The sequence below is a fragment of the Leucoraja erinacea genome, chromosome 5, assembly GCF_028641065.1.
Source record: "Leucoraja erinacea ecotype New England chromosome 5, Leri_hhj_1, whole genome shotgun sequence".
Lineage (NCBI taxonomy): Eukaryota > Metazoa > Chordata > Chondrichthyes > Rajiformes > Rajidae > Leucoraja > Leucoraja erinaceus.
The window spans coordinates 96,604,096-96,618,329 of record NC_073381.1 but is presented as its reverse complement, the minus strand read 5'-3'; the positions used below and the strand labels follow the sequence as shown (position 1 = coordinate 96,618,329).

The window sequence follows — 14,234 nt, the reverse complement described above, 5'->3', positions numbered from 1 at the left end:
CCAATTTGCAAAGTGGGTGTCCAATCCCAGTGTTCTCAGTATGTTGTTTTGCTTTAAGTTTTTATTGGTTAAAATGTTTATAAAATATCAAGCCCGAATTACCAGTGGCTTTGCGATAACAGACATGCATGTTTGCAGATTAATTGGCTTTGGCAAAATTGTACATTGTCCCTCCTGTGTGGGATAGAACTACTGTATAGGTGATCGCTGGTCAGTGGGCTGAGGGCCGGTTCCCATGCTATATCTCTACAGTCTAAACACTGACGGAATGTGGAAACAGCCAAATATATATAGGAAAGCCTTAAGGGCCTGTCCCACTTGGCCATCATTTGGCGTGCAAAGATTTTGTACATCATAAAATCCTGGGACGCCGCACGCGATCGCGCGCCACTGCCTATGTCATCGCGCACCATGCGCGCGTAATGTGCACCATGTACGCATGTCACGACACGTAAATCATGTTGCGTAAATTACACGCATATGACGGCCAAGTGGGACAGGCCCCTTAGATACACACCCAGGGAGAGGGCGTGATATGTAGACACAAGGGTCTGCTGATGCTGGAATCTTTCATGGAACACAAAGTGCTGGATTAATACCGAGAGGGATTCACTCACAACAGTCTGGTGCACAAAGCTGGAAATGTGGTTTAACAAACTAGAAACAGTTTTGTGTAAGAAAGAACTGCAGGTGCTGCTTTAAATCAAAGGTAAACACAAAATGCTGGAGTAACTCAGCAGGTGAGGCAGCGTCTCTGGAGAGTAGGAATGGGTGACGTTTCGGGTCGAGGCTCTTCTTCTGACTCAGACACAGTTTTGGTTATACTTGACTTAAGGGCTTTTGTTTTGCACTAATATGGGGGGTCTTTTTTACTTTCATAGAGAGTTATACAGTGGAAACAGGCCCTTCGGCCCAACTTGCCCACACCGGTCAACATGTCCCAGCTACACTAGTCCCACCTCCCTGCTGTTTGGGCCCTAACCCTCCAAACCTGTCCTATCCATGTACCTGTCTAACTGTTTCTTAAATGATGCCTCAACTTCCTCCTCTGGCAGCTTGTTCCATACACCCACCACCCTTTGTGTGAAAATGTTACCCATCAAATTCCTATTAAATCTTTTCCCCTTCACCTTGAATCTGTGGTCCTCTGGTCCTCGATTCACCTACTCTGGACAAGAGACTATGTGTTTCTATTCCTCTCATGATTTTACACACATCTATAAGATCACCCCTCATCCTCCTGCGCTCCAAGGAATAGAGACCCAGCCAACTCAACCTCCCCTTATGAACCTTGTTTTGATCTACGAGTACCGTACTGCTGCAAGTAAGTCTTTCAATATTCTGTTTATCGGCACATTGACAATTAAATGGCACCACGGCAGCACCATAGCGCAAGTGCTGTCTGTGCGGAGTTTGCACGTTCGTCCCGTGACTGAGTGGGTTTTCTCCGGGTGCTCCAGTTTCCTCCCACATCCCAAAAAAAATCCAGGTCTGTAGGTTAATTGGCTTCTGTAAATTGCCCCTAGTATGTAGGACAAACATAGTGTGAATATGTGACTGTCGGTCGGCATGGATTCAGTGGGATGGCAGGTCTGTTTACCGGTTCACTAAAATAAACCAGCTACATCATTGGACACCTTTGAACGATCTTTAGTCTGACTTTTGACACAAAGTGTGAGAGTAAAAGATGCAATGTTTCGGATCGGGACCCTTCTGAGCTGCTTGACCTGCTGAGTTACTGCATCACCTTTATGTCTATCTTTGGTATAAACCAGCATCTGCAGTTCTGTTTTTCTACCTTTAATCAGACTTTTTTGCACTTCAATATTATATCGTGCATTAAAATGGTGTACCCTTCATCCAGAACTGTTTGTAATCGCGTATAATCTTTTCTTTAACTAGATAGCATGCATTGAGTAGATAGCAAAGCAAAAGATTTGCACTCCACTCAACTCATCCCAATCTTAACTGTACCCACCCCAACAGGACCTGGATGATCAGCCATGATCATGTTGAATGGCGGTGCAGGCTCGAAGGGCTGAATGGCCTACTCCTGCACCTATTGTCTATGTTTCTATGTTCCTATGTACAATAGCAGCCACCTACGGCACTGAATTTTACTTCGGAGTCACGTGAATGATTCCGTGAAGAACCCGCTCAGCACGCATGCGCGGCATTACGTTCAGCAGAGCAACAGCGGCCGCAGCGGGAGTCAGGCGCTCCCGCTACAGGGTGAAAGAACGGACCATCAGGTAAGCTGAGGTTGGGTTTTCCTTTCACAGGGAGCCTTCTGCTTTCAGGCAGAGAAGAAAGGCTCTTGGACAAACCTGTCTCCCCCGCTCGACTCCAGAGGGAGGAGCGTCCATCTTGGGGCTAAAGGGCATCAGGGGGGGTATGGAGAGAAGGCAGGTACAGTATACTGAGTTGGATGACAGCCATGATCATGTTGAATGGCGGTGCAGGCTCGAAGGGCTGAATGGTCTACTCCTGCACCTATTGTCTATGTTTCTATGTTCCTATGTGCAATAGCAGCCACCTACGGCACTGAATTTTACTTCGGATTCACGTGAGTGATTCCGTGAAGAACCGGGGTAGAGACAGCTGTCTGAGCCGCATGGAGTGGCTCTTGGAGCAGGAGCTCCAGCGAGGTGCACCCCAGGAGGGGCGCTCTCGCAGAGGGAGGTCAGGCTCTCCCTCCACAGTGCCTTGTGCACTGCCCATTGCTTCCTCCTTTCCAGAGGATAGCTTTGGTGACCAGGACTGGGCTGGTCAAGAACAGGGGCAATGGCTGAAGATCTCGGCAGTATGCAAGGGGTGCAGGAACAGGAAGAGCTGCTAGGTGTGGTGGACCGCTACGTGGCAGCCCCACGTGCAGGAGGCCGTTAAAAGCCTAACGACAGCCATCACATCGTTTTTTCCACGTTCCGTGGACAAATACAGAGATGACCACAACCTTCATGAACAAGAAATAAGACTTGCCATAAAATCCTACATTTGCGGGGTTGTGCAAAACCCCAGCCACTGAGCCAGACCCACTGCTCTTTGGCAAAAACCTCACAAAGCACATGAAGGACATGAAAGAGGTTTTACAAAACTTTCGGCTCATGAGGGCAAACCAAAAACAGTAATGCCTACGCAGCAGCACCCCATCGCGTCCATCAGTCAACGTCTACCATATGGGACTGGTGAAAGCTCGGGGTCCGCATTCTATCACCGAAAGTCTTCCTAGACCAGGGCCCAGAGCGGACCCCATGGAAAATGTGCCACCCCCCAACGTCACCACCAATTCGTATCAAATATATTCACTAAACCCAAAAAAGATGGTGGATGTCGCATCATCATTGACTTAACTTCACTAAATATGTTTTTGTTAAGTATATACATTTCAAAATGGAAACAGTTGTTACTGCCAAACAACTAAATTCCAAAGGATACTTCATGGTAAGCATTCATTTTAAGATGTTTACTATTTAGTACCATTCACAAGGATCATCGCAAATACCTGAAATGTACCTGGATGGGGCAGCTATGGCAGTTTAAAGCGTTACCCAATGGGTTCACATCAGCCCAAGATTATTCACCAAGATACTAAAACCAGCTCTGGCAATATTCAGAAGACAAAAACATATTGTCATGGCATATCTTGATGATATTTTAAATGGTAGGCAAGACCATGGAATGGACTATGTTAGCTGTATCAGCTACCAAACAGTTATTCGAAACCCTGGGATTGTCTTGCATTCAGATAAATCTAAGTTGAAGCCATCCACTATCATGGACTACTTGGGCTTCACAATTAATTCAGTCTACGTGACTGTAACATTGCCAAGAGAACGTTTGGCATAGTTTCAGCCTATTATCATCAATAACCCTACGCTAGTTATCCAAACAGATGCCAGTTCTCAAGACTGGGGAGCAACTAACTCTATATCCAGCACAAGTAGTAGATGGATTAACCCAGAGTCATCATTACCACTTACACGGGGCATTAATTATCTAGAGATGTTTGGGTGACTTTTACGGTTTAAAAGCATATGCATATGCATCACTTGCATGTACGGTTACAAATAGATAATACTACGGTGGTGGCCTACATTAACCATATGGGCGGCATAAAATCGGTATCATGCGACAAGTTGGTCAACACAATTTGGCAATGTTGTGTCCAAAGACATATTTGGCTATCAGTAACTTACCTGCCAGGTAAGCTAAATACAGTGGCAGACACCAGGTTGCGTAAATTTAATAACAACATCGAATGGATATTAAAACCCCCCCAAAAAATTTCGCAAAAGTTATCACGCAATATGGCACGCCAGATATCGATTTATTTGCATCAAGGCTAAATCACCAGGTACCTATGTATGTCGCTTGGGAACCAGCAGCGGTAGATGCGTTCGCGCTGGATTGGGGAAATTCTTCTTCTATGCATTTCCTTCCTTCTGCCTCATTAGTCGGGTACTACACACAATACAAATGGACTCTGCTTCAGGTATTTTGATAGTACCCGACTGGCCTACGCAGCCATGGTTCCCAATACTCCATGACATGGTTGTTGAAACTCCGATGGTATTCCCCAGTAACCCAGAGTTATTAACACCCAGTGTCAGGCACAAGCCACCCGTGCCATGAAAAAATCAAACTCCTGGGTTGCAGATTCTGCACAAACCACTTCTGGGACTGGGATTATCATAACAAACCGTCGACACCATGTCAGCATCCCTCCGAACATCCACTAAAAAACAGCACTTGTCCAGCATCAAAAAATGGGAGAAGTACTGCTTGGATACAGGGACCACCTACTCAACCGCTACAGTTACCAACATACTGGAATTCCTGGCGAACCTTCACCACGATGAAGGACTCAGCTACAGAGCCATCAACACAGCTAGAAGTGCCCTGCCTGTCTATTTAAAACCAGCTCCAGAACAACAGGCCATGGGGTCCCACTCGCTGGTGGTCAAACTAATCAAGGGTATTTACAACTCTAACCCCCTAGACCAAGGTACACCCATAAATGGGATGTCAGTGTGGTCCTGACATACCTCAGGGGATAGCCACCAGCCAGATCCCTCAACCTGGAACAATCTATGCTCAAAACACTCATGTTGATGGCCCTTGTATCTGCACAGAGGGTCCAGTCACTACACCTATTGCGACTGGACACCATGCTCACAGCTCCAGACCAGATCTCTGTCGTTATCCAGAGACTGATCAAACAGAGCAGACCAGGAACACCTAATCCAGTCGTGGAATTCCGGGCTTACCCGTCAGAACCACGGTTATGTGCCATGACCCACCTACTATCCTACATAGACACAACCAAAATATTCGAGGGAGATGAAAAGCCTTGTGGGTCAGTCATAAAAAACCTTATGGTCGCGTGACGAGCCAAACCATTGCGAGATGGCTCAAGCAGGTGCTAAAAGTTGCTGGGATAAACACTAACATGTACAAATCTCACTCCACCAGGGCAGCATCTACGTTGATGGCTAAAAGAATGGACGTGCTTACAGACCACATCCTGGCTACAGCAGGATGGTGGGGAGGAAAGACCGTTCAGAAATTCTATAATAAGCCGTTGGCAAAACCTGTTTTATTTGCAGAAAAGATTTTACAGACTGCAAATATTTAATTTAAGCCCAGGGGAGCAATTTAATTTCTTTATTGTTATTGTTAAAAAATACCATTGTGTTTTTCTACAAACAGATTCATTGGTTGATTACGATAACACACTTCCTCCCCCAAGGACTTCAGCAGTGAGTGAAATAATAACTGTTACACGGTTTGAAATCACAGAGCTTTGAAGTCTTCACGGAATCACTCACGTGACTCCGGAGTAAAATAGTAATATTAAACGAGAACTTATCAGTTTGAAGTTTGATCTGTATATTATGAGGAGTTACGATGAGGGATTACGTGCCCTCCACTCCCACCCTCAATAATATGGGTCAAACTGATGTCTCGTCTTTACTATGTTTATTGCAATAACTGTGTCTATCTGTGATTCAACACCGCTGCTTTGAAGTATGCCGCGCATGCGTGTTGAGCGGGCTCTTCACGTAATCCCTCATTGTAACTCCTCATAAAATACAGATCAAACTTAAAACTGGTAAGTTCTCGTTTAATCTTACTAATCTATGTTACTATGTTTAACCCAACTTCTTCCCACCCTGCTTCTTGCAAAGACTCTATCTCCTCCCTCTAAGCCATAACTGCACCCAAGATGAGGTGTTCCATACCAGGACATCGGAGATGTCCTCATTCTTTAGGGAACAGGGGTTCCCCTCTCCCATCATAGATGAGGCCCTCACTTGTGTCTCCTCGGTACCCCACTGCTCCGCCCTTGCCCCCCCTCCCCCTAGTCGCAACAGAGACAGAGTCCCCCTAGTCCTTACCTTCCACACCATCAGCCGTCACATACAACACATAATAACCATATAACCATATAACCATTACAGCACGGAAACAGGCCATCTCGGCCCTTCTAGTCCGTGCCGAACACGTATTCTCCCCTAGTCCCATATACCTGCGCTCAGACCATAACCCTCCATTCCTTTCCCGTCTATATAACTATCCAATTTATTTTTAAATGATAAAAACGAACCTGCCTCCACCACCTTCACTGGAAGCTCATTCCACACAGCTACCACTCTCTGAGTAAAGAAGTTCCCCCTCATGTTACCCCTAAACTTCTGTCCCTTAATTCTCAAGTCATGTCCCTTTGTTTGAATCTTCCCTACTCTCAGTGGGAAAAGCTTATCCACGTCAACTCTGTCTATCCCTCTCATCATTTTAAAGACCTCTATCAAGTCCCCCCTTAACCTTCTGCGCTCCAAAGAATAAAGCCCTAACTTGTTCAACCTTTCTCTGTAACTTAGTTGCTGAAACCCAGGCAACATTCTAGTAAATCTCCTCTGTACTCTCTCTATTTTGTTGACATCCTTCCTATAATTAGGTGGCCAAAATTGTACACCATACTCCAGAATTGGCCTCACCAATGCCTTGTACAATTTTAACATTACATCCCAGCTTCTATAATCCTCAGACATTTCCCCCCAACTCCAATGGGTTCCCACCACTAGCCACATTTTCCCATCTCCACCCCTTTCAGCCTTCAAGAAAGACCATTCCCACCGCAACTCGCTGGTTAACTCATCCCTTCCCACCCAAAACACCCCCTCCCCAGGTATATAGACGGAGCGATCGTTTCGCTGAACACTTTCGCTTAGTCTGCCTGGACCTACCTGATCTCCCGGTTGCCAAACACTTTAACTCACCTGCCCATCCCCACACTGACCTTTCTGTCCTGGGCCTCCTCCATCGTCAGAATGAGGCCAAATTGGAGGAACAGACCCTCATATTTCAATTGGGCAGCTTACAACCCAGCGGTATGAATCTGGACTTCAAGTAACCCCGGTATTCCCTCTCTCTCCATCCCTCCCCCACCCAAGAGGTGCCAGCTGCAAAGTCATCTTGTTGTGTCTCATTGCCTGTAACTCGTTTTCACCTAGCCCACCGCTAACAATGGCTTGTTACCTTTTCATTGTTACATTTTGCATATCTTTTATTCATTTGTTCTGTATCTCTCTACATCACCGTCTATATCTCTCCTTTCCTGTTCCCCTGACTCTCAGTCTGAAGAAGAGTCTTGACCCAAAATGTCACCTATTCCTTTTTCCAGAGATGCTGTCTGTCCCGCTGAGTTACTCCATGTGTCAACCCAACCCAACCCCACCCAACCCAACCCAACTTAACCCCACCCAACCAAACCCAGCCCAACCCAACCCAACCCAGCCCAACAACCTATCCACAACCCAACCCAACCCAAACCAACAACCAAACCAACCCAACCCAGCCCAACCAGACCCAATCCAACCCAACCCAATCCCAATCCAACAAACCAACCCCAACCCAGCCCAACCAGACCCAACCCAACCCAACCCAACCCAACCCAACCCCACCAACCCAACCCCAACCAACAACCAAACCCAACCCAACCCAGCCCAACCAGACCCAATCCAACCCAACCCAATCCAAACCCAAACAACCAAACCCAACCCAACCACCAAACCCAACCCAACCCAACCCCAACCAACCCAACCCAACTTAACCCCACCCAACCAAACCCAGCCCAACCCAACCCAACCCAGCCCAACCCAGCCCAACATCCTATCCACAACCCAAACCAACAACCAAACCTAACCCAACCCAGCCCAACCAGACCCAACCCAACCCAAACCAAACAACCAAACCCAACCCAGCCCCCAACACCCAGACCCAACCCAACCAACCAACCCAACCCAACCCCAACCAAACCAAAACAAACCCAACCCAGCCCAATCCGACCCAACCCGACCCAAACCAACAACCAACCCCAACCCAAACCAGCAACCAACCCCAACCCAACCCAACCCAACTTTCAGGAGTTTCTCCTGAGTTGCATTTCACTTACCTCCTCTGGGACCAAGACAGGTTTTGCAAGTCCCTTACTACCTTCCAGACCTGGCCTTCCCAACGATTGGCCATCGGTGGCCTTGGGGTCCTTGTGGACAGAGGACAGGTCCTTGTTGCAGGCCTCCTGGGTGTGCGAAGCGCTCCTCTCGATGGGAGGCACCGGCCGGCTGGCGTTCAGCAGCTTCTGCGACGCGGATCGAGCCAGCGCCGGCTTCAGCGGGAGTACGGTCTCGAGAGGACCTGTGGAAGAACATCACGTCCTTCATCAGTCAAATTACTGAGCACTGAAGTGGAAGAGGTGCTGGCTCGAAGGGCTGAATGGCCTCGTCCTGCACCTATTTTGTTGTTACAGTTATACAAGACATTAGTGAGGCCACATTTAGAGTATTGTGTTGAGGAAAGGTGTTGGCAAGCTGGAACGGATGCCGATAAGATTTACGAGGATGTTGCCAGGACTCGAGGGCCTAAGCCACAGAGAGGGGTTGGTTAGGCTTGGACTTTATTCCTTGGAGCGCAGGAGGATGAGGGGTGATCTTAAAGAGGTATATACAATGATAAGAGGGATATATAGGGTAAGTGCACAGTCTTTTACCCAGTGTAGGGGATTCCAGAATTAGAGGACCTACTTTTAAGGTGAGGAGGGAAAGATTTAATAGGAACATGCGGAGTAACTTTCTAATACAGAGTGAGATAGGTGTATGGAACGAGCTGCCGGGGGAGTTGTTGAGGCAGGTACTAACGACACATTTAAGAGACATTTAGACAGGTGCATGGATAGGACAGGTTTATGGGCCAAACGCGGGCAGGTGGGACTAATGTAGCCGGGACACGTTGGCCAGTGTGGTCAAGTTGGGCTGAAGGGCCTCTTTCCACACTGTATCACTCTATGACTTCCTATAACTCTACGAATTGAATGTTGTTCACCAGAATGCCGCCTGGATTAGATGCATTAGCTCCAGGGAGAGGATAGACAGACTGGGATTGTTTTCTCGGGAACGCTGGAGATTGAGAAGAGTCCTGACAAGCGTGTGGAAAATTATGAGAGGCATAGACAGGGTTGACAGTCAGAACCTTTCCCCCCTAGAGTGGAAATGTAAAGGATCAGAGTTTTAAGTTGAGAGGCGCAGAAACAGGCCCTTCGGCGCACCGAGTCCACGCCGACCAGCGATCCTCGCACACTAACACTATCCTGCACCCACTAGGGACAATTTTTACACTTATGCCAAGCCAATTAACCTACATTAAACTGTACGTCTTTGGAGTGTGGGAGGAAACCGAAGATCTCGGATAAAACCCACGCAGGTCACGGGGAAAGCGTACAAACTCCTTACAGACAGCGCCCGTAGTCGGGATCGAAGCTGGGTCTGCGGCGCTGTTTTCGCTGTAAGGCAGCAACTCTACCGCTGCGCCACCGTGACCGCCCTGTGGGGCATTTTTATTTTACACACACACACACACACACACACACACACACACACACACACACACACAGGGGTGGGGGCCTGGAGAGCACTGCCAGGGGTGGTGGGCAAGGTGGGTGGTGGTGGTGGTGGGGACATTGTCCCATCCACACTAATCCCAACACTCCACATTTGGCACTAGCACTCTAAACCTTTCCGATCCATGTAGTTAGTACGTGTCCAAGTGTCATTTCAATGCTGCTTCTACTATGATCTATTACCCGTATGATCTTATACACCTTCTATGAGATCATTCTTCTGCACGCCGAGGAACAAAGTCTTAAGTCATAGAGACTTACGCAGGCAAACTAACTCATCCACATGAAGCCCCCATCCACGCTAGTCCCTTTTGACCACATTTAGCCCCAATTCCTCTAATTCCTCTGCTTATGAATCTCAGAATGATTACTGTATCCACTTGTGTCATAGTCATAGAGTGATACAGTGTGCAAACAGGCCCTTCGGCCCAACCCGCCCAACATGTCCCAGTTTCGTTAGTCCTACCTGCCCGCGCTTGGTCCATATCCCTCCAAACCTGTCCTATCCATGTACCTGTCTAACTGTTTCATAAACGTTGGGATAGTCCTAGCCTCAACTACCTCCTCTGGCAGCTTGTTCCATGCACCCACCACCCTCTGTGTGAAGAAGTTACCCCTCCGATTCCTATTCAATCTTTTCCCCTTCACCTTAAACCCATGTCCTCTGGACCTCGATTCACCTACTTGGGGCAAGTGTAGGACCAGAGGGCACAGGAATTTCTTTAGCCAAAGGATGGCGAATCTGTGGAGCTCATTGCCTGTGGAGACCAAGTCTTGGGTATTTTTAAAGCAGAGAATGACAGGGGTTCACAATTAGTAATGGTGTCAAAGGTTACAGGGAGTAGGCAGGAGAATTAGGTTGAGAGGGAAAATTAGAGCGAATGGTGGAGCAGCCTCAATGGACCGAATGGCCTCATTCTACTCCTTTGTCTTATGGACCTTACAATATGCTTTATGAACCACTCTCTCAACAGGCCTTGTGAATTTATATGCACCCACTGACAAACACAGCCATGCATTAACCCAACAAATACAGTAAACAATAACCATATAACCATATAACAATTACAGCACGGAAACAGGCCATCTCGGCCCTACAAGTCCGTGCCAAACAACTTTTTTTCCCTTAGTCCCACCTGCCTGCACTCATACCAGAACCCTCCATTCCCTTCTCATCCATATGCCTATCCAATTTATTTTTAAATGATACCAACGAACCTGCCTCCACCACTTCCACTGGAAGCTCATTCCACACCGCTACCACTCTCTGAGTAAAGAAGTTCCCCCTCATGTTACCCCTAAACTTCTGTCCCTTAATTCTGAAGTCATGTCCCTTGTTTGAATCTTCCCTATTCTCAAAGGGAAAAGCTTGTCCACATCAACTCTGTCTATCCCTCTCATCATTTTAAAGACCTCTATCAAGTCCCCCCTTAACCTTCTGCGCTCCAGAGAATAAAGACCTAATTTATTCAACCTATCTCTGTAACTTAGTTGTTAAAACCCAGGCAACATTCTAGTAAATCTCCTCTGTACTCTCTCTATTTTGTTGACATCCTTCCTATAATTGGGTGACCAAAATTGTACACCATACTCCAGATTTGGTCTCACCAATGCCTTGTACAATTTTAACATGACATCCCAGCTTCTATACTCAATGCTCTGATTTATAAAGGCTAGCATACCAAAAGCTTTCTTTACCACCCTATCTATATGAGATTCCACCTTCAAGGAACTATGCACGGTTATTCCCAGATCCCTCTGTTCAACTGTATTCTTCAATTCCCTACTATTTACCATGTACGTCCTATTTTGATTTGTCCTGCCAAGGTGTAGCACCTCACATTTATCAGCATTAAACTCCATCTGCCATCTTTCAGCCCATTTTTCCAAATGGCCTAAATCACTCTGTAGACTTTGGAAATCCTCTTCATTATCTACAACACCCCCTATCTTGGTATGATCTGCAAACAATAGCAGTGGTACAACAGTCGGGTTGCTGCCTCACAGCGCCTGAGACCCGGGTTCCATCCCGATCTCCAGTGCTGTCTGTACGGAGTTTGTACGTTCTCCCCGTGACCTGCGTGGGTTTTCCCCGGGTGCTCCGGTTTCCTCCCACACTCCAAAGGCGTGCATGTTTTCAGGTTAATTGGCTTCTGTAAATTGTCGCTAGTGTGTGGGATAGAAGCACACACTGGTCTGCGCAGACTCGGTGGGCCGAAAGACGCATTTCCGCGCTGTATCTCTAACATCACTGCCGCATCACACACCTTCCATCCTGGTTCAGGGCCAGGTATGGTAGTCTCTGGAGCGTTACGCTTTGCCGTCATGCCTCAGTGGGACAACTGTGCTGGTTTTTCCACAAAGGCTATTGTCCAGCGAACAATGAGAATGGGTGCTTGGTGAACCATGGTTTTATGGCCCAATTGTCCCAGAGGCAGGCAACACAGAAACAGGCCCCCCCAGACAAACTCGTCCAGACCCACCTAGATACCCCATCTAAGCTTGTATCACCATAGCAAAATGATTTGAGTTCATAGCAAAAGGATTTGAGTATAGGAGCAGGGAGGTTCTACTGCAGTTGTACAGGGTCTTGGTGAGACCACACCTGGAGTATTGAGTACAGTTTTGGTCTCCAAATCTGAGGAAGGACATTATTGCCATAGAGGGAGTGCAGAGAAGGCTCACCAGACTGATTCCTGGGATGTCAGTACTGTCTTATGAAGAAAGACTGGATAGACTTGGTTTATACTCTCTAGAATTTAGGAGATTGAGGGGGGATCTTATAGAAACTTACAAAATTCTTAAGGGGTTGGACAGGCTAGATGCAGGAAGATTGCTCCCCCGGGAGTCCAGGACAAGGGGTCACAGCTTAAGGATAAGGGGGAAATCCTTTAATACCGAGATGAGAAAAACTTTTTTCACAGAGAGTGGTGAATCTCTGGAACTCTCTGCCACAGAGGGTAGTTGAGGCCAGTTCATTGGCTATATTTAAGAGGGAGTTAGATGTGGCCCTTGTGGCTAAGGGGATCAGAGGGTATGGAGAGAAGGCAGGTACGGGATACTGAGTTGGATGATCAGCCATGGTCATATTGAATGGCGGTGCTGGCTCAAAGGGCCGAATGGCCTACTCCTGCACCTAATTTCTATGTTTCTATGTTTCTATATCGCTCTAAACCACTCGTATCCATGTACATGTCCAAACTACAGGAGTCTCTGTTGCAAAAAACATCTGCTGGTGAAGGCTTGAAATCTTCAACCCTTTAGAGAAATGGGTCAACAAGAAACTAAAAATGCAAAACTGCTTAGTTTAGTTTAAAGATACAGCGTGGAAACAAGCCTGTCGGCCCACTGGGTCCACACAGACCACGATCTCCGCATTAACACTATCCTGCACTAGGGACAATTTACATTTACGCCAAGCCAATTAACCTGCAAACCTGTACGTCTTTGGAATGTGGGAGGAAACCGAAGATCTCGGAGAAAACCCACGCAAGTCACATGGAGAACGTGCAAACTCCGTACAGACAGCACCCGTAGTCGGGATGGAACCCGGGTCTCCGACGCTGCAAGCGCTGTAAGGCAGCAACTCTACCGCTGCCCAACCATGCCACCCTTAGGTCTGCTGGAGGAACTCAGCGGGTCAGGCAGCGTCTGTGGATGTCAATGTACAGGCAACATGTGGGGTTGGGACCCTTCGACAGTCTAATTGAGCAGAGGAGGGAGGTATTTGGTGCAAAGAGGTGATGAGGAAGGGATCGGACAAGACCCGGACCCAGGGGAGGAGGAGTTGTTTGGCAGATGTTTAGTTTAGAGATATACAGCGCTTCGGTCCGCCGGATCCGCGCCGACCAGCGATCCCCGCACACTAACACCATCCTACACCCTCTAGGGACAGTTTTTACATTTACCAAGCCAATTAACCTACAAACCTGTACGTCTTTAGAGTGTGGGAGGAAACCGAAGATCTCGGAGAAAACCCACGCAGGTCACGGGGAGAACGTACAAACTCCGTACAGACAGCGCCTGTAGTCGGGTTGGAATCCGGGGTCTCCGCACAACTCTACTGCTGCGCTACTGTGACCGCCCTAATGAATGAGGGGTGGGGGGACGGTGGTGATCATGACCAAGGCTGGGAGGAGTCATAAGGCAGGAAGGTGAAATGTAGAAACAGGTGGAGGGATGGGATGGTAAAGAAAATCTGTGTGGGGGGGGAGAAGAGGAGGAGGAAGAGAAGAGAAGAGGAGGAGGAGGAGGATAGGAGGGGGAGGGGGAGAGGAGG

The 14,234-nt window shown here is 47.7% G+C and overlaps 1 protein-coding gene across 2 annotated transcripts in view; it reads right to left on the bottom strand.

The window, feature by feature from the left end:
- Positions 1 to 14,234, bottom strand: part of LOC129697612 (TOG array regulator of axonemal microtubules protein 2-like) — a 105,715-nt gene that overhangs the window by 34,488 nt on the left and 56,993 nt on the right. For both annotated transcript variants that reach the window (XM_055636315.1, XM_055636314.1), the window contains exon 5: positions 8,456 to 8,697. In XM_055636315.1, the coding sequence (XP_055492290.1) occupies positions 8,456 to 8,697 (242 nt within the window). The remainder of the gene's footprint in view (positions 1 to 8,455; positions 8,698 to 14,234) is intronic.